The sequence below is a fragment of the Apteryx rowi genome, unplaced genomic scaffold (assembly GCF_003343035.1).
Source record: "Apteryx rowi isolate R43461 unplaced genomic scaffold, aptRow1 scaffold_786, whole genome shotgun sequence".
In the NCBI taxonomy this organism is placed as follows: domain Eukaryota; kingdom Metazoa; phylum Chordata; class Aves; order Apterygiformes; family Apterygidae; genus Apteryx; species Apteryx rowi.
This window is the reverse complement of record NW_020451078.1, coordinates 183,576-204,404: the sequence shown is the minus strand read 5'-3', so window position 1 is coordinate 204,404 and position 20,829 is coordinate 183,576. Positions and strand designations below refer to the sequence as shown.

Genomic DNA, 20,829 nt, shown 5'->3' with positions numbered 1-20,829 from the left:
GAAAGTACTTGTGTATAATTTTACATAATGAGAATTTTCATGCATGCGAAGTTTCACATATATCACAGGATCAGAATGTTTACCTGCTTGTTAATCATAGTTTAAAGATACTATTGTCTCAATCATTTGAAATGAATATGGAGATGCATATGTATTTTTATAGTAGTTAACTGTCTAAGAGAACTTTCCTAATCCTTTTGAACAAACTATAGATTACATACTTTAAAAAATTACTTAAATGCAGATTTTAAAAGGCATTTAGAACTTGCTTCCATTAAATTTGGTAGGATGTAATTCTAATGTAATTTCATCATACATGTTTTGAATTGTGAAAATAATTCAAAAAGTATGTAGAACAGATACTGTGTATTAGATATATACAATATCTCTACATAGAGAAAGAAATAGAATTATACACCACAGATATTTTAAAGAGACTATTACTGAGAATGCAAAATCAATTCAAAGCTATAAAATTGTAAAAAGTATTTCAGTGGGGCTTACTCTTTCCCTTTCCTCTACGGACATGTATTGTGATTGTTTTCAAGTATATATTCTCATTCTCCATTTCCAATTGTTTCCTGACTTTTAATGCAAAAACCACATTGTATTCTCTAAGTTATTATAAAGTATTTCAGCATTATTTATTTGCAAACTATTCATTCATTTATTTATTCATTATTCATTACACATTATTCTTACTCTGGCCTGAGGATACAATCTCTCCATGAGCTTTTTTATTACATTCATTCATGTAGTAATTGAGGATTTCACAAATATGGAAAGAATGCCTTTCTACAACATTTCTGTAAACTGAGAAGGTATTTTTATCAGAAGGCAAAAGTAGAGATTGACTAATTTGGGTTACTGAATTTGAATTATGTTATGACATGTTTTTCTTAAAGTGGATAGCATTATAACCACTGTTATGAAAGTACAGCTGCCATTGACTCTGCTATGACTGATAGGTATTTCTGCAAAGCTGAGACCCTAATTAGATACTAAAAAAAGGAGAAATGCACAGTTAGTTCTTAAGAAAAGATTTAAGTGATTTTTCAAATATCATTCACAAAATGGAGGCAGAAAGAGAATTCAGGGCAGTATTAAATTGCCTAACCAGGCATCCTCCACTTCTTGCAATCTTCTGCCTCATCTAGTTCACACTTTCAAAAACAACAAATGAAAAGGGGGGGGGGGGGAGGGGGGCGGGTTTTGCAAACAATTTCCTTCACTACACAAGCTCAATTCATTCTTATAATAAAAGAGCTAGAGGGGAAAAAAAAATGTGGTCATGTAATTAAGACTACCAAATGCAGACTTCAATGAAAGCGTAACTAAGAATTCATAGTGAACTTCAGCTCAGGCTTTTCCTAAATTCTACATGCGTAATTTTACAGCCTGATTTTCTTTTAGTAGAGGATGTGTCTGAATGCTGTAGCTTTTTTCGAAAAAGCAAGTAAAAAAAAAAAAAGAAAAAATCAATTCTGAGACATTGATGCCCTCCCTGTAACTTAGTTACCCACTTGGAACCTTGGAAGCATTAGACCCACCACAAGGATCTCTGTCATATGAGATAAGAGTAAATAATACCATATTAGGTGTCATTTCCTGGGGGATGTTTGTCAAGTAGCTTCAGAAATATTTCTCAAATCAGAGTAGAGGAAGACTCAGTAATGTTGGTCTACTACAGAGTTGTGGTACTGGAGGGAAAAGGTTTGTCTACAGATTTTTCCCCAAGATAATACTTTTTTTTTTTCTTTTAATTTGTCTCTGGTTCATTGCTGACTTTTCCTCACTCCTGGCATTCCCTAATTCTTTCTCATAACATAATCAATTCTTGTTTCTGCTTCTTCGACTTCTTATTCCAGCCTAAGCTGCCTCTCCCATTCACTCTTAGATTTCCTTTCCAAAGTCCCCATTCAGTCCTATTTCTGTTTCCACAGGTCCCTATCTGATTACTTTTTTCCTCTCTCTCTCTCTCTGTTCCCTATTGTACCCAACTATTCCTTGCCAGTATTTCAGTTTCATTATCTCCTGGTTTAAATCTCCTCCAAGTTTATTTAATGTGTTTTCATGTACTATTTAGGCAGATCTTTTGTCCAGACTCTTCATCTACTTATTCTCTTTTCCCTTTCTTATCATCACCTATATTTCCACTTCTTTTAATCATATAAATTCTGAGAGTCTGGACCGGTCTAGTGCCACTTAATCCCTATTCTTTATTCTGTCTCAGTTCTCTTTTGCCAGTTCATAACTCCCTTATTCTCTATGCTTTCTCTCTGCTTTCAATGTCAGTCTAGTTGTCAAGTTATTCTAGTCTCTTGTGCCTGCTATATCACATTACTGTTTCAATCTGCTTGCCAAATTAGCCCTTGTTCATCTCACCTTAACTCCAAGTCAGTCTCATTTCTCTCTCAGGTTTTAATTGCTACTCTCTGCCTCTTCTCTCAGTCTCCTTCCTATAGGAGCTTTGTTTCTTATCCTCTCCATGGTTCCTGCTTACTGGTAGCTTACTGGCCCCATCTGACACAGAGAGCAGATAACAAGCAGGCTCCTAAGTTCCCTGACCAAGCATGACCTTCAACATTATTTTTAGGAACAGTCATGTTTAGCCTCTTGTAGTGTCACAGGAAAGCGTGTTCCGTGTTGATTGATATTTTAGGGAATATAGCAAAAAAAAATCAATGAAGTCTCTTCCAATCATGTAGAAACTTCAATTTGTTGTATACTTCATCAAATTTGGACAGATCCTAAAAGCAAAGACTCCGTTACTTGACAGATTTTCAGTCTCTTCTGCAAAGGGCAACATAAATATTTCACATATTTTTTTCTTGGAAGTGACCGACCTTTCAGAAATCTTCAGCCAAAGGCAGGTACTCAGCACGTAAAAATTCAGCCTAAATGGTCAAAATTTATGAAATGGATAAGCAGCTGGAAAAAAAAATAAGTATTGTACTTTAATAACCAGTGGTGCTAAAAGTCCTGCTTATAGTTAGGACAATATTATATTTTACAGAAACATTTTTGAATGTTATCTTCCTTATAGTATTTTATTTAAGCTTGTAGAAATTCCATCAATAAAGATTTATAACTTAAGTCACTGTTCTTGAAAATGCTTACGTATGTGAATTCATTTACGTGCCTGAGTGACATGTTAGAGTTCAAATTATTCATGTATGTAATTGTCAACATGATCAGGTTAGAATAACTTCAATGTTTCATAAATAAAAATATTTAGATTAATTGTTTCTATACCATTTCAAGTTTAGATTCCAGTTCTGCAAACTTGAAGTCAAGGACGTTTGTAATCAAAATTAATCATTTGCTTACAAAAAATATTCTAATTGGGATGATGTCTTATCTCCAAATCCTCATACGGAAAGGGGATATATCCTTACAGATTTTGTGAGATTTCTTATAAGAGTCTCCTGAGGCAAATATAAGTGTGAAATAATAATAAAAAAACCATAAAGTTGCGAAACAATAAACATATTTTTCTTCTTGTTTTTAATGTAAACAGTGCAACTAAAAACCCAAATATTTATGATTCTGACTCCAATATGGCCATAAATAACAATACTAAAAAACAACTCTTCTTAGATTGTAGCATTTACCTTTTCGACAGACCTGCTGAACCTAGCTTCTTTCCAGAGCTTAAATTGATGTAAACGCTTTGCTGCTAAGGATTCGTTCTGGTCACTTTCATTAAAATGTTGAATTTTTTTCTCCATGCCTCCTTAAGCTGTATTTGCTGCTAAGTAATACAATATGGTAAGGACTTTGAAATAAATTTTCTATCCAGACCCTCAACGTTAGGTGGATCGATGAATACCCTATGACGTATATTATACATCATAAAATTTCCATCATAACCTGTTTAACAAAGCTTTTCTTCTTGGATACCAAGAATTTCATTCAAAGCATTTTACATATTGCATTACTTATCAAAACAGAGGATATGTAAACCTTGACATTTGTAAAAAGACCCAGGCTTTAACCAAAAAAGACCAGAACAAATCAATAGCAGAAAACAGATTAAACAACAGAAAAGTGACTGCTTGAAAATAAGAGCATGTTCACCAAACCCAAGACAAGCTTTCAGCACATGCTCAAAAGAAATGGTTATTTGGTATCTACAAGCATCTGAATATATTTCCAAATATACTGGAGTTTCACATAGTCAAATGTTACAATTCAATTAAAGTATAGTAAATTACTATTACAGTTTCAATCTTCCAAAGCCTGGTTTGGGATAGCAGAAATTAATTTGCTTTTCTTGGCTAAGATTTTTTTCCCACATGAGTAGGTATTAGAATAACTGTATATCATGTTAAATTATACTTAATACACTTGCCAGATTCTATTTAATCATTGTATCAATAATGATAAAAAATTATTATTATTATTATGGTTGTCAAAAATATCAGTACCATGTAGAGTAAAACCAATGTAATGCTTCTAATTTATACTTACATGCAGGCTTGAGACAGTGTGAGTTTGCTGTTGCCTTTGGGTAAGGCCAATTACAAATATACTCATGGAACATAACAAAAAATGAAAGTATAATAATAGCGCTTACAATTATTCATAAATCACAAATAAATCACATATGCAAATGTGTGTATACGTATATATACATTTGTATGCATATAAATGCACAGTTAAAGGGTCTCCTCTGTGAGATTTTAAATATTTTAATAATACCTGAAAATCTGGACTTGCAGCACTTCAGGTATATGTTTCATAGAACATTTAAGAAATGCAAAGTGTTTTCATTTGCTAGCAGTTACTGTTTTTTTCGTGTACCCTGGTTTTATTTTCTGTACATTGAAGGAACTTTTTATGATTTTCTACCCTTTTCTTAAAAGAAAAAAGATATCATAAAATGGTAAAATTGTACAACTTCCCCTGAGCAGGTATAAACATATGTACCTCTAAGGAGAAGAAGTATATAAGTATAAGTATATAAGTAAATATAAGTAAGCAGAACAGATGTAATAAGGTTTCATTTACCTGTTCATTTTCATATGAAATATTAAAACCATTAAATGAAAACAAGTGATGCTGTATGCTTAAGGAACATTTCTAGGTTTAATCATTTAATTCAAAATGGTATTGCCATCCCTTACCAGTTTCTCTTGTCTTCTCTTGTCCCCTTAAACTAGACAAAATTCTAACCATTTGCCTTGGACCTGTCTTTATTGGAATATTTCTCAAGGGAAAAATTTGCCTGGATTGATGTTTTAATAATGTAAAATTAGACCTGTTGTCAATACAGCCATTGGCAACAACATACCTAGGCTTCTGTGCCAGTCTGACTCAGATCTGTGTTTGAGAATTCGTCTTTAGGGAAGGTTGAATCTCCATATCAATTCTGTCTTTCATCACTCCAGTAGAACTGGTAACTGCAACAGCAGTCCTGGTAATAATACCTATCTCTTAGTACTATTTAGTAGACATCAAAGTACTTTATCAGAAAAGCCAGCAACATTGTGTCCATTTCAGAGATGGGAAGATGGGACACAAAGGAAGTGATTTGCAGCCTTTGCACTTTATAACAAACCTGACTTTCATTCTAAATTAGTTGACTGTTGCCTACAAGTTTTATTTTATTTGGCTGAAAGTGCTGAAGGACTGTGTGAAGAAAGAATACAGAGTAGTCTATGCTTTGATTAAGTTTGTCCAGATTGCTGTTGTATGGTAAAGTTTAAAGTACACCCTAGGAAGTCTATCCAGCACTTCAGGCTGGATGAAGAAAAAGAGAGCCATAACTGTCAGACTTTTGGAACATCCTCTCTGATTTGCTAAACCTGAATTCAAGGGAGCAGAGAGTCCACCCTTTTAGATTATCTGGGAACTTGCAAAAATATCTTTGGGCTGAGGAAGTTATCCTGCCCTATTTTTGAGACCACAGGGTCTACAAAATCTGAGCAATGGTTCTCACAGGCATATAGAACACTGTTTTGTCAGACAGTTTTTATGCACTCATAGTTAATAAGTTACTACATTTTGTTTACAAAATATTTGACTACTCTCTAAACAATACATAAATCAATTACAATTAAAAAAATAAAAATAATAAATCTGTGAACTCTTGACCGTGAAGTTTAGACAAGCACAGTTCATGCTGTAACAGACATGGCTGTCATTCTGCCAAAATACAAAGATGTATCAGTAATTTATAAAGACTTTTCACAACTGTCTTGTAACAAATTACATCGTCCTTTTTTTTTAAGAAATAGTAATATACATTTCATGGTAATGGAAGTACAATATATCCCATCCAAAGAATTACATATGGTTATAAGTGAAAAACAAGCAACCCTACATTTACAGATTTCTGAAGTCCATCATTAAAATAAAATTTAGCAATACAGAGAATTTCAAGAACAAGTGAAGTTATTAGTCCAGAAGGAATCCAGCTTAGGCAATTAGGAGGTAGTTGGCTTCACATTTTGCTAAACTGACTCTATCCCCTTTAAGCTAACTTTCAAATTTGTAATTATTTTTGTTCTGACATTTGTATTTATTCTATTTTAAATGAATGTAATATAAATATTTATTTCATCAAAATACAGAAATAAATAACTGGTGTGCCTAATTTACCTTTATCACTAGTATAATCTTGAAGATGAATGCCTAGGAGAGTCAGTCCCATGCATACACTAGCCCCAAACTTCTTTTCCAGTTTAAACATATAATAGCTACTTCCTGTTTTTTAACAAAGAACATATTCCATGTTCTTAATTCTTTTTGCTGTTTAATAACACTTGCAATTTTAGAAAAGTCTCTTTAAATTAGAAAAGAAGGCAATCTTCTTAACAGTATTACCATATTATGATTTACTAGATTTATTTCTTTACTTTCACTAAATTAGCTACTGAATTCACTACTCTGAGGATCTCAGCCTTCAATGAATACGTTATGGTTCCCAGTCAAAATAATTAATGGAAAGTTGACTGTTTAAATAAATTAAGTAAAAGCAAGAAAACTGAGTCAGCTATAAAGACAGGACACACTAGCATTTTAAACCTTTATCAGGTAGACCTGGAGTTAACTATTTGAAGAAAAAATAATTGATGTCTATAGAGCCATAAAGAAAAAACAGGAATTACATTGAAAATACTTGAAAGCTCTTAATAGCAAAAGGAGAAGACTAGTTAGTATGGTACAATTGCCATAATTAGTAACTTTAGAAAGAGCTGTAGGTTGGGAAAAGCTCCTGATATTTAGATCTATTAGACTACGGAAAAGCATCAATGAGAAATTAGGAAAGGTCTTACTCCTTGAAATTTATAGCTATGTTGTATGTATGAGTAGATAGACCTATATTCAGTCATATTATTTAAGCTTTCGATTTCAATTTTTAGGGAATACTTATTGTGAAAAATTGAATTAGCTATTAAAAAGTACCAAAATTTAAAAATATCAAAAATGTTTATCAAAAATACATAATTTGTAATGTCTTCCTGTGATAGATGGCAAAAGACACTTGTCAAATATGTTTCATCAACTTAGATACCATGCTAATATATATGTGTGTGTGTACATATACATATATATATATAAAATATACATCTTTGTAGCTATCAAATTGCTGTACTGTGAACACCACACTATGTCATTCTCTTGCTGAGTTTAAGTTGTCTTCCACAGATGCTTACATTATTATACATGCCTAAGAAAGATATTTCTATCTGTAAAATTTTGGTTTGTGTAAAATAAATACCATAATTTTGGTCAGCACTACTTGTTAATCTGTCCATTAAAATACTAGTCTTAAATATGTTGTAGAAACTATTGGCTAAATTACTCAAGTGTTTGTATATATGACAATGAATGTGATTATTTCATGTATTTCTATGTGCTCTTAAACTTGCTTTGGCACTGTTCAGCTCCCATCAAAGTTTAAAATACTTACCTCTAAGGAGAAGAAGGCTTTGCTGGGCTTTTATAAAAGAAATATCTGTTTTATTGGACTAATATATTAAAGCAATAACTAGTTAAAGAGATAAACTTTCTGAAGTTGTTCTCTGTGCACTTGAAAGACTTCATTGCATTACTAATTTCTCTGTCAAAAGCACTGCGTATCTCTATATGTGTTGAAAATATTTTCAAAAGGGACAGATAGCGACACTTTTAAAAATATGGCAATATTGTATAGTAATTTTGCTGTTTATTTTCATAAATACTTTATTTTAAAAAATACTACCTTGTATTACTTTAAAAAAGAGTGAGAAAAAAACATAATTATAAAATGCATATGCTGTCATATTAGACATAAGAATAGCTTACTATTATATTAAAAAATAATGCAATGAAATGATTTTTTTTTGATTTCACATGTTTGTTTATTGTTTAGAAAAGAATATATCTGCTCCAGAAAGATCACATTTGGGTCCATCTCGTAAAGAACGGATATCATTTCGAGACCATCCAGTGCAGCTCAGCGGAGGATGGGGAACAGGCAAAAAAAGGCAAAAGCTTAAAAATATTAGTTGAATGTTGGAGAATATTTAGCTGGTTGAATTAATTGAATTTTTGGTTTTCAAAGCATATGGAGAGCTGTTTCTTTTTAAGTCTATGAATATCAGTTATTTTTGGATTCTAGTTTGTTACCAATATATATAATTTCAGTTAACTACATTTGACTTATTTTATTATACATGGGTTACAGTGGGCTTTTTTTTTTTTTTTTGGTGCATATATTTTATACCTGTCAGTAAGTTATCATAGTTAGCGTTTTCAATTGCTTGTGTGTTCATGTGGCATGGAATGCAGAGTCAATCAACTGTACATGAATTGTTAAAATGGAAAACATGGAACAAGTTTAGGCTTGCTTATAAGAATTCGTTGGGATGTGCAAATGTAATAATGGTTCATGCTTACAGGATGTATGTCATATATCAAAATGCTAAATCCTCATTGACTCGCAAATAAATGTATACTTGCAAACTGGCTCTAACAGCCAGCAATGTCATTCTTGGAGAAGTCTATTTAGAATATTTTATTTAAGTAGCAAAAATTCACAGCACACTAGAAACATAAATGATGGGGATGCAGCTATCTTTTCCTAATAATACAAAAAGTTGTCTTGAGTTTTCATCCTAAATTATGGAAATAATTTGATAAAGCAACCTATTAAAGTTGTATACTTTCAAAGATATCTAACATATTTTTCTAGAGAAATAAAAAAATTAATTTACCATGCTCTTATTTTGTGCTGAAGTAGTTTGACATTACGTCTAAAAGACACTGATAACCCAACTCAGTTTGTTCATGTAGCCAAATTCCTTCAGACTCATGCGTAAAAGTTTTGTGGTACAAGGAGTTAGAGAAAGAAACAGAAGAAATACTATTTTTACTGTTTATACAACTTCGAGGTAGAAACCTTGAAGTGGGTACCTTACTCATTACTTTCAGTGAATGCTTTATCCATCCACATACAAGACAGAAAAGGCCCCTTGATTTCAAAGACTAACATTAAAATAATGTTTTCCAGTTAGAGGGTAGAAGTTGCTAACTGGATCTAGAGAAATCTGTCTTTGGTATTTCCTCATCTGTTTTTGTCCAGTATTGCAAAGCCTTAGCCCCCTACAAACTGGGAGAGAGATGGGGAAGCTAATGGGGCTTGAAACTTCAGTCAGTAAAGAACATAAATTCTTATGTTGTGGCTGTTTTTAAAATGTACTTAAATTCCATATGACATTATTTTGTGAGGTGCTTTTTATGTTAACATGCACATATGACTGTGGACTGAAAGCAGTTATCTCCATTTTTTTGAACACTTGCATTTATTTTAACCTTCAAAGATGGCTGTTTCCATGGAAAACTTCCAGTATTGGAGTTGATAACTTTAAATTGAATACTTTGTTATTTAAAATTAATGAAAACGGGGGGGGGGAGTTTGCTTGTTTGAGTCAACGTGCTGGGTTTATTATCATTTTAAATTTGAAAGGTCAGTGCTGCTTACTTCAGAAAAGATTTCATTACTGTTCTGAGGGGTGATGATCAATGCAAGTTGTTGGGCCTGGCTTTGGGAACCCTACTTGTCGTCAGCAGGGTATAAAATATCATTAGATGGTTATATTATGTAATTTGTTTCCCAATGCATGTAGTAAGTGTTAATCTGATATCCCAATCTGTTATATGATGCCTTTTAAATGTCACTGCACAAAGACTGGTGTTCCTGTGGTTTCAATTGTATCATCAAGGATATCAGTTCTGAAGGAAAAACCTTAGTTAAAATGCTTGCCATTATGTATGGCAGTGTAGTCAGAAAATAGACGCACCACTGTTATGTGTGTTAACTAGAGATCACAATACAAAATCAAGCAGTTTACAGCTTAACACTTCTTGCAGAAGTAAGTCTAGTAGACTCTGTAAGTCTAGGGTGCACATATAATATACTGCACATCCCCACAGCTGTGAATAAGGGATATTTGTATTTCAGAATTTGTAAGATATTATTATAATATAATAATAATATCTTAATAATATAGTATCATATAGTTACTAATATATAACAATATATTGTGTAGTATGTAATAATCATATCTAGTAAGGAAATATTTCAGAATTTGTCAGATATTGTAGTTGTTATATAATAAAGGTTCACTATATAAAACTGATCTCCTTCGCCCTTCAGATGTTCCTGAAAGAGAATGACCTCCAAGCCTAAATAAAATGTTTTCACAACATATTTTTAAGGGGTTTGATTTTGTAAAGAGAAAATAGTAGCTTCTTAACATACAATCTACTAAATTAAAAATTGGAGTGACAGTATTTTGTGACATGCCTTTTCAGTTTCATAGTAACATGCCTTTTCAGTTTTCAGTATTCCTAAATTGATATTGTCATGCATATGTTAAATAGCATACTCAACAGAAGTTAAGTTATATAGCATGTCAAAATATGTTGCTGTTTTCATTACATAACATTGCAGTGTATACAGCATATGATGTCTTATTATTATATACAACACACTTTTTAAGAATTGCAGTGTTGAAAGTACGGTGTGTCTGGTCAAATATAGACAAAAGTGCAAGGTGCAAAATTCTCTTTAAGCTAGTACTAAAAGCTGCTCTCTAAAGCTGATAGTAAAAAGACTTTTATTGCTTTCAAGGACAAGCTGAAGCAACCCTAAATCTGAGCAAATGCTTGCTGTTCATAGTCACACCTTAAACTCTGTAAGAGTAGTGGTAAAACGAATGTCTCACACGGTGGCATTTATGACATGACTTTTTTGAGCCCTGTCCTGCACAACAGAAAGCTGTTTTCTGTGGGGGTTTTTTCCTCCTTTCTCGGGTTTTGTTTGTTCGGGGGGGGGGGGTGTTTTTGTTTTTTTTGTTTGTTTGTTTGTTTGTTTTTGTTTTTTTGGTTATTTGTTTCTCACCCGGATAGAACAATTCCCGTTTAATAAGTTTCTTAGAAAAAATTATTTTGATGTCAGAGCTGCTGTAAGTAGACTGCTGGGAATTGGGTGGAAGTCACAGGATGGCCCATCAAAACCTGAACCACCAGTACCCGAAACTCTATTTTCCTAGATGCGCTGCTGTCTTTGTGGTGCTCCAGATCTCCTGACGGCTCACTAGCAGGATTTCCTCAGCGCTTTGTTCTTTTCTTTGTAGATCCCTTTACATAAAGGAGAAGGAACTTCATGTGAACAAGCGCTTAAAAATCTTCTTTGCCGTGTATGAAGTTCGAGTCTCGGAAATGTAGAAAAGCATTCATTCAAAATTAAGAGTGAAACAGCTGAGATGCATTTATGCATTTATCCCTTAATGGGTGTCATTCACCAAATCGAATTGAAAAGCTGCGTGTGAGCTCTCCTCGGAGCGAAACACTGACGTGTCATTTCTTTTCAGACTTACGTCTGCACCTTGCTTCTCACTGCCACTATATTTATTCTTAAAGCGTTCAGTTGCTTGAGCAGCGGTATTAGGCGCATCATTACCTGCTGCAACAGAAAAAAATGTGTACCCTGAATCCCTCACAGAAAAAGGTGTTAATGGTGCTCAGATAACCCTCATTAGAATGACAAAACGTGACAAACGCTGATATGTTTCTCACTGAAAAACAGACAGATTTTCCTCCTAATATGTTTAGACACTTTTTAAACAGTAGCCCTGCTGAATCAAAAGATTATTGTCCAAAGAGGTTTCGTGTTTCAAGAGATCTCCAAATAGCGAAGAGCTAGTGTATCTATTGGACAGACGTTGGTTTGGTGCAAAGAGGAAAGAAATCTAATGTTGTTTTCAGGTTGACTTGGTGTAACGTTTCGACCTCGAAGAATATGATTATTAACCATTAATTATAATGATTTACTAACTTTTGCGGTCATTAAGAGGGCTGCGCTGCATGTAAAACTTACATTTTTCATAAACATTGCATAAGTAGAGTCCAAATCTGGCCTCAGGCACATGGGTGCAAAACTGCCACTTGGTCTCCCACTACAACAATTCCTCCCTATGTGAGGAATGTGCTGGATTAATATCTATTTGATTTCAGTGTCACGTCATCACGGTCATGGAAATGTGTATTTATGGAAGTACATTCTTTCTTTGACACACACTGAAGTTACTCACTTTACCATTAATGGAAGCCAGGCTAATATTCTGGTACACTGCAATACCTTAACATGTTTTATTCTGTAATGAGAAAAACCCTTATGAAAAGTAGTTATTACTGGATGGCCCCAGAAAGGCAGGAAAGGAACTCAACTGCATTATAAATGACTGAGTTGCTAGATTTCACATCTGAGATCCAAGCTGTTTGTACTTAGCTGTGCTAGCTGAAAAAGACTTGCAATAGCAAACTTTGTAGTTTGATTTGTTTCTTTTTTTACAGTGAAAGAGAAAGTAAGTGAATAACAAATTAACTAATATCATTTTTTTATAGGAACTTTGAAAAACATTAGCCCAGCCTAGGAGCTCTGGCTGGTAGTCTGTAGGAAGAAGACAAACCAAGGGTCACTGCTGATTTCTTCCATGCACAAGATCTTAAAGAGAAAATGGAAATCTTGGCCCACAATGAACTACTGCAGCACTCCCAAGAGCCTGTGTGATATGCATGAGATGGGTTCTGGACATAGCTCTGGTTAAGGTAGAAATGAGAAAACCCTCTCTTTCACACAGAGGCAGAAAAATATGCTTAGTGCAGGGAAAGAGACATAGGTGTGGCCTGCAAGTAACTGTAGATCACTCACGCAGCAGATAGGTCTTGTGGAGGACTACTTCCCTGGTTCTCAAGGTAGATGGTGGACAGGAAAGAGCTGACCACATCTCCTCAGCCCCATCCTCCAGGCACTTTTGGGATGCTGAGCCATGTTGAAGGTGAGTTAGTTCTAAAAAACTCATCAGAGAGATGTTTGTGAAGGGATGTTGTGTGTCCATGATGGCCACTGGACAAGCACTGTTAATTCAAAGGGATTTTGATAGAAATAGTGTGTAATTGCCCCAGACTGGCTGTCCTTATAAGGAAAGGAAATGGAAATGAATGACATTTTGAACTACATTGTTATTTATAGAGCAGATGGACAAATGGATTTTCCTATATGAGCATAGGATGGACTTCCTCCATTATTCTGGTGACATAGATCCTTTGTACTGACAAAACAGATTTTATTAAATGGTTGATGGAAATTTGTAATTAGCAACTTTTTTTTTTTGGGGGGGGGGAACCTCTGGATTGATTGATTGTCATTTATATAGCTACTCAATTTTTGCATCCAAACGTTAAAGAATCCTCTATACCCAGATAGTTGTGAACTGATCTCTGGCTGAAATCCAATAGTCATCTCTTTAATAATAAGGGGCAGCCAAGAGCATTTAATATTGTTAACAACCGGTGCCTATTTGACAAGGGTCAGAAGTGATTAAAAATGTTTGTTAATAGCTGAGGGTGGGATTTTCTTAGGGAATTCATTTATTAAATTACTTTTAGAGAGAGAAACCAGAGATTAGCATTCTTTTTCTTTTCTTTTCTTTTCTTTTCTTTTCTTTTCTTTTCTTTTCTTTTCTTTTCTTCTTTCTTCTTCTTTTTTTTTTTTTTTTTCCGAGAGACATTAAGCCTCAACGCCAATAAGCACCACCAATTAGCTGAGCCGCAGCCAAATTGCCCGACCTTCTTATCCAGTAGTATCTGTACAAAACAGCTTTTTAGGAAAGATCGCTATTGCTATTTAATTAAATTTCTAAAAAAGAATAAGCAGAAATGCCTCTTTCGTGTCAATTTTCTATTCTTGTGAGCCACACTTTTAAAAGGAGAATGTAAGAAAAATAGAGGCTTTATTTTCCTGTGGATATGCTATCATTAGATACGAGCTGTCCTTTCAAAAGTACGTGCTTTCTGCCACCATCACCACATGTAGCAGATTCAAGAGGTTATTCATTGCAAGAATACATTACAAGAATGCATAAGTTCGACTCTGGTTTGCCTAATATGTTATTTGTCATTCGCGTGATTTAATTCAGTTCTCCAGCAATTTTCCTTTAAGCAATGACCTTAATGTGGGGAAAAAAGAAGGCGTGCCACGGAAAACAAGCAGTACTAGGCAAGCAACAGGAGAGAAGAAGGCAATACAGAGACCACGCAGTCTCAACTAAGTGGTAATTTCTGATGACTTTTTTCTTCGCTCGCAGTTTATTCTTAGTTTGCAGCTTGTACAAAAAACAGCGTGGTTAAACTGAATGCACTTCGTGGTGCTAAATTCAGTGTTAGTCCACTGAAGCAGCAGCGCTGTTCATCAGTCCTGGGAAGAGCACAGAAAAATTTGGGTTATTTTTTTGTGAAAAACATCGTTAGATAAATTCGTTTTCCTCTTTACGAGCAACGGCTTCACTCTTCATTACGGGCTCAGTCCCATTGATTTCGTAGTGATTTTTACCTGAATAAAAACCCGTAACAACGAGCTACATTTTATGCATCTTCTTTATGTCGTCATGCCATTTTTATTCATTTTTAATTTCAGATAATGTCTGAGGAAGTTGTTGAGCCCCAGCAATGTACAGGTTGGCCCTGTGCCGGTTTAAGCCCAGATCCTTGATCAGGGCGGCGCTGAAATGATTTATCCTTCGTCTGAAGTCTCATATTCCAGGCGGCTCGGAGGGATGCGCTCTGTCTGGTTTGCTGTGGTCCAGGGGGATCTGCCTTCTCTTCGCAGATAGCTTCTTGCTCTGCAAGCAGAAGGCGAGGTAAGGCATCTCGCTTACCCGACCTCCACTTTTCCCTGGTTACTTGATAACATCGTCTTGCCCTGGCACAAATGCAGGAACAAATAGCAAACTTTCAAGCCGGTCAAGGAAACGCTCCCCCCGCCCCTCGCCCCCAGATCGCTCTCTGGTACCCTCTAGAAACAAAAACCACACAAACGTGCTAGGGAAAAGGTCTTTCGCGGTGACAGATCCCAGGTACAGAGGTTGTCAGGAAAAGTGAAATACTCCTTAGCAATTTGTAATACAGTGGGTTAATTTTGATTGCCCGGGGTAGAAACAGAAAGAAGACTGTCTCTAACCATAGACTGGGGGCTGGCTTTATTTGCCAATATCAATATTTGTGTGGAAAGCTTAAAATATGTTGTTTTTCCAAGAGCTGAAGTTTTAAAAAGGGAGGAGGGGGGAGGCCCGTGGATGAAATATTAGCAGCATATCGGTTAACCACTAAGTCCTTTTTTGTATTCATCTTGCCGTTTCTGGTAAGAAGGGCAGAGTCTTCAGCCTGTTAGTAGGGGATAGATGCTCCTTAATGCACGTTTCGAAAGATATAGGCAGCTCTGAGCAAAGGACAAAATAAGGGTGAGACTGTACAGAGCCGAGTGCTGAAAGACCGGAATAAAATTGCTCTGTGGCTTTCAGTATCGCTGAATTACAGATTATTTAATCGGATCTAGCACATATTGCATAGAAAAAAGCAACAAGTCTTTCAAACGAGCTAGTCTTGAAAACCAGCAGTCCCTGTCAAAGTAGTTCAATGCATCCGTTTGTTAGTGCCTCCAACTTGAACAGGGATCTATTTCTTAGACCCTGCCCCTTCTGCCTCACACCCTCCTTTAGCTTCGTGCTTAGAAACCAGAATGTCGAGCCATATTTCATGCCTTAAAAGAATCAATTTATCTGAGATGACAAGGGACCCCCCCACACACTCTCCAGACCCCTCGATACGTTCAGAGCCTCCGGGTCGCTCCGGTAATGTAGCCCGTGTATATCCGAAATTGTTCTAATATTAATCAAACTGGCAGCAGAGAAGACGGTGTAACTTGCAAAGGAGGGCTTTTCTTTTCGTTTGCTTTTTTTGCAAAGGTGCGTTAATTCTCGATGCTCTACAGGCAGGGCTGAGTTGGTTCACTACGGTAGAGCAAGAAGGGATTGTTGGTTAAAAAAATATATCAACTTAATTTCTTTGGAAGGCTGCTAAAGTTAAAACTCTCCATAAGCTTATTTGGGAAAAACACACATAAGAAAGCAATTCGGAGGGGAGAGCAGCTACCATAAAGTACTAGCGTGTTTCTTTTTCATGTTTGATTTTTTTTTTTTCTGTTAGGCGTCTGTTTCTTTGATATGAAGCATGGTGCTTGTGTTCTGCTTTGCGTGCATCTCTATAATTTATTAGACAGAATAAAAAGGCGGAGGGAGGGAGGATTTGGATTTCAAAGAGAACACTCAGCTCCTGAAGTGACAAACCCATCTCGGCTAGTTCGGCCACCAGGTTTGTCCCCATGTAAAGGTGCCCGGGACAGACGCTTCTTCCAGGAGCCGCGCCGTCTCCGACTGAAGGCAGAGGAGGACGTGGGTGTCTTTTCTGTATTCCAAGGTGGAAAACCGGATCCGACTCCTTTTATGAAGTGCGAAGCAAAAATCGGATGCGGGAAGCATCTTTAGGAGCAGATCTCTTCCTCCCGATAGTGCCAAACTGTATGGGGCTTTGAGTCCCATGGCCCAACTTTCAAATCCTTTCTAAACTTGATAAAGGACTATAATAGCATCCAGATAAAGCATAGATTAAATTCTTGTAGGATTTGTTTTTCTAGCACATATGTAAGTAGGATTCCTTATAATTTGAACTAGATCAAGATAAGAGATTAATCTGCTTTCGTAGAGCATCTCTGCTGAGATTTCCTATAGGGCTGAGATTAAATCCACACACTAAATATTATCTCATTCCATTTTGTGCTGAAAGAAACGTTAGACGGTTTAAGAAGAGTCATTACCTGTTGCAAGAAGAAAATCATCAAAGCTCGCCCAGCTCTGAAAACAATCCTGCTTTCCTAAGGCGAGGAGAGGGATAGGGGAACCCACTCCCCAACTTCTTGTCTTCCCCCTCAGAAGGTCTTTGAGGCACATGAAATCTTCATTTTATCTGTGCAGGTGTCGTGCAAGAAGCCTCCCAAACAGCTGAGGTGTTGTCCAAGCGCCAAACTGCAGGAACCGCGAAATGCTTGCTGTCATTATGTTTTGGCTGGATTGCGGACAAAACCTGGGAGCGTCTGAACCAGCTTTCCTCGAGTCTTGGCTGGAAAAGGCTCCAGGCTCGGGCCCAGCGTAGTGGGAAACGACACCACCACTTTCGGTATAGGTGCTTAAAAAGGGTGAACGAGACTACTGAGTCTCTTCCTCTGTCGGTGCAGTATTAGCATTGAATTACCGAATAGAAGAGTAGTCGCTTTGGTGCTACATTTTCAGTGATAATACAGATCACAGTTTTTAATAAAGTCACTCCAAACAGTGTCAATTAAACATTTCCCTTCCAAGAGGAAAATCTGAAGGCTGCCCACCTACATGAGAACCGAATTTTGTTTGTTTGTTTTTCTTAGGCGGACAAAAAACGCACTTTATAAAGAAAGCTCATTAAATGGGACTTGAATCTGGCCCTTTATGTAGCCTAGCTGCGGAGATCCGAAGCATAATCAGTACGTTTAGGCGTTGGGGAATGAGGCTTACCATATATATTAGAAAGAAAAAGCCCCTCTCCCCCCCAACCAACAACCCCCCAAACAACAAATTGTTTTAGGCTGCATTGAAACTTTTCACACATTTCGTACTTGCAGTAATAATGCTTCACATGATTCTTTTCTCAAACAGGATGTTCGGAAAATTGTAACTCAGTCAAGCTATATTTTAAAACCATAGCTTGCAATTTCCCGCATTCCATTGGAAGGGAGATTTACAGTGAATCGCTGAGTGTCTTTTTACACCTTCTCTCGGCTCCGCAGATCAGGTCGATATTTACTGGCACCGGGAGAAAGTTTCCGAGTGGTAGAAGCTGGTGCGCTCATTTCTCGGTGGGTTTCACTTTAACCTCACTCCCGAATTGGTCTAATGTAATAAAAATCTCCGCGTTTAAACATGAAATGAGTGAGTAGGTGAAGCCTTGGCAAAGAAAACAGAAGGTCTGTGGAAATACTGAACCATTTGGACACCTGTCTTTTGACATAGCCTTCAGTTCTCTTCGTATTTCATAGACCTTCCTTCCTGCCGTAGCTGTTGACATACTCAAGGAAGGGTATCGCTCTCCTTCTTCCCCCTATTGCCAGTCCTCAACTGCCCTTCTCAGAACAGCCCTGCTAAAACACCCCGCTCTCATTTCCATAATTACGCCTTCCCTCTTTCCTGGATGACGGGAGCGCGTGTATGCTGAGGGAAGAGAATGATAGCAAACACCCCAGAATTCGTTTAGTCCTGTTCCAGGTAGCGAAGATTTTTTTTCCATTCAGTCGCTAACTACATTTCACGTTGTAACTTTTTCTGGAGGGGAAGAGAAGTCTAAAATAGATTCCGAGATAAAAACACCTTTTCTGTGTCCTAACTTCCATGATTAAAAAACAGTAGTAGAAATGGGGAGGAGGGACAGCGGGATGGGGATTCTTGGGCACTTACAGGGGAGATCCTCGTCCGTATTGACGCTCTCTCACTTTATTTAGACAAACGTAAGAATTTGAGGGACATTGTTAAGGGGACCCCTCAAGCGCGCAGTGGCACTGTTTGGGCTGGAAACCGGTCTCCAGAACTGCGGCGACAGCGTTTGCTGGGGAACCAGCAGCCACCACCTTTCCCACGGCGGTTTGCCGGGTCCTTGCCGGGGCTCTCCCATTCCTTTTCCAAGCCAGTTCGTTTTTCAGCAGCGAGCCGCTTGTAATTTACCCGGGATCCTCACTTCGACGTTTGGTCTGTAACTTCTGATCTCAGGAAGGGGAGGAATGCGAGGGAGGAGGGGGAGGCGAGCCCTCTAGCAGAGGAGCCCTGCGGGTGCCGCAGCGGGGAAGCCGCGCTCCGGGGTTATCTCAGGGGACAGGGCTCCCCCGAGGAGCTCCCCGCCGCTGCCGGGGCGAGCTCCTTCACACCACCTCTGGCCGCGAAACGTCTCCCCATCACACATAACACCCTTTCACAGAAGGGTTGGGAGATACTCCATCTCTCGAAACACAGCGGCACATCTGCACGCAGCCCTCAATAACCGGGCTGGCGGCGGAGGGAATGAGTCCCCGAAGAAAGATACTTTTCAAAGCTGTCTCACCTCAGCCCAGGATTTTTTTCCTTGCTTTGCCGCCTTCTCCCCCGGGATCTGTCCAACCCTTTTTAAATGGTTTTAGCCCGCTGAAGTCAGCTTTCTGTTTACAAGCCTTTAAGGAGAACGAATGCCATACGTGGCGCCAATTCTCCCCTAGGTTACATCTCTCCTTCCCTTTGAAGTCAGCTGGGCTGAACGGAGGTAGATGAGAGCAGAATTTGGCCCCCGAAGCTAAGAGTAATGTGAAATCCACTCCGGTTATTTTATTTTATTTTATTTTATTTTATTTTATTTTTCCCGGGAGACGAGGGTGTATTTAAAGATCCGGGTTACTATCTGCCTCGCTCCCCATCTTTAATCCGCAGCCCGATGATGCTGTGAACGCCTGTACAGAACGAGGTGCTAATCTCGCAGCTGATCTCACAATTTTACAAAAAAATCGGGCTAGAAACAGGTGGAGTCGCTTCCGGGGACCTCGGCTGAAGATGCTGGGAGGGCGGTTTGCCTTTTTTTGTCAGCCGACGGCGGGGAGGGAGTAACGAGGACAAGGCAGGCTGCCCCGAGCCCAGCTCTCAGGCGCGGCCTGCAGCTGCGCTGGAACCGCTCGGAGCCGCGGCGCGGCCGTCCGCGGGGCGTCCGGGCGCCCCGGGGCCGCAGGCACCCGCCGCCGCGGCAAAATCCCGCTGCTGGCCGCGAGCTGCTTTTACGGGCGTATGAGATGCTCCTTGTCCCCGGCTCCCCTGGAGTTTACTAGCTGCCTTTAAAGAGGGACATTTATTGGGATAAAAGGAGATTGCAGACTGCAACAACGCTGCATGTGTCTTTCATTTAAAAGACACCGAGAGCGTTTTCTTTTTTTTCCCTCTCTCTCTCAAGACATTCAGTGCTTTTAAGGCATCGTTATAAACAAGCTGCCGAAACGCCGGCACACGGAGATGCGGGCGGCTGCGTTGGGGGGAAGGAGAAGGTCGCTCCAAAAGATGCAAGGGGGGAAACGCGCCACTTCTTCACGAAAACCCGGAGAAGCGACGGTCTGTGCGGAGCGCTCCCGCGGGGGCGGCCGCAGGCGCGGAGCAGCGGGCAGCCCTCCGCGGCAGCGCCCAGGGCCGCCGCCGCCCGCCGGTGCGGCGCGCAGGTAGCGCGGCCCCCAGGAGGGCGCGGAGTGGAGCGTTATAGCCGGGTCTGCAGGCGCCCGGGGACGGGCAGGGTCTGTGCAGCGAGGAGGAACCGCGGAGGCCAGCACCGCTCGCTTAGCTGCCCCTTTCTCCTGCGAAATACCGGCCAGAGACCCGCTGGGGAAGGAGGGGAGCTGCTCACCGGGACGGG

At 38.3% G+C, this 20,829-nt stretch overlaps 1 protein-coding gene across 1 annotated transcript in view; it reads left to right on the top strand.

The window, feature by feature from the left end:
* The window catches only part of LRRIQ1 (leucine rich repeats and IQ motif containing 1), a 125,625-nt gene extending 117,123 nt beyond the window's left edge, over positions 1 to 8,502 (top strand). Inside the window, exon 27 of the mRNA XM_026088808.1 lies at positions 8,363 to 8,502. Within this exon, the coding sequence (XP_025944593.1) occupies positions 8,363 to 8,502 (140 nt within the window). The remainder of the gene's footprint in view (positions 1 to 8,362) is intronic.
* The last annotated feature ends 12,327 nt before the right edge of the window (positions 8,503 to 20,829 follow it).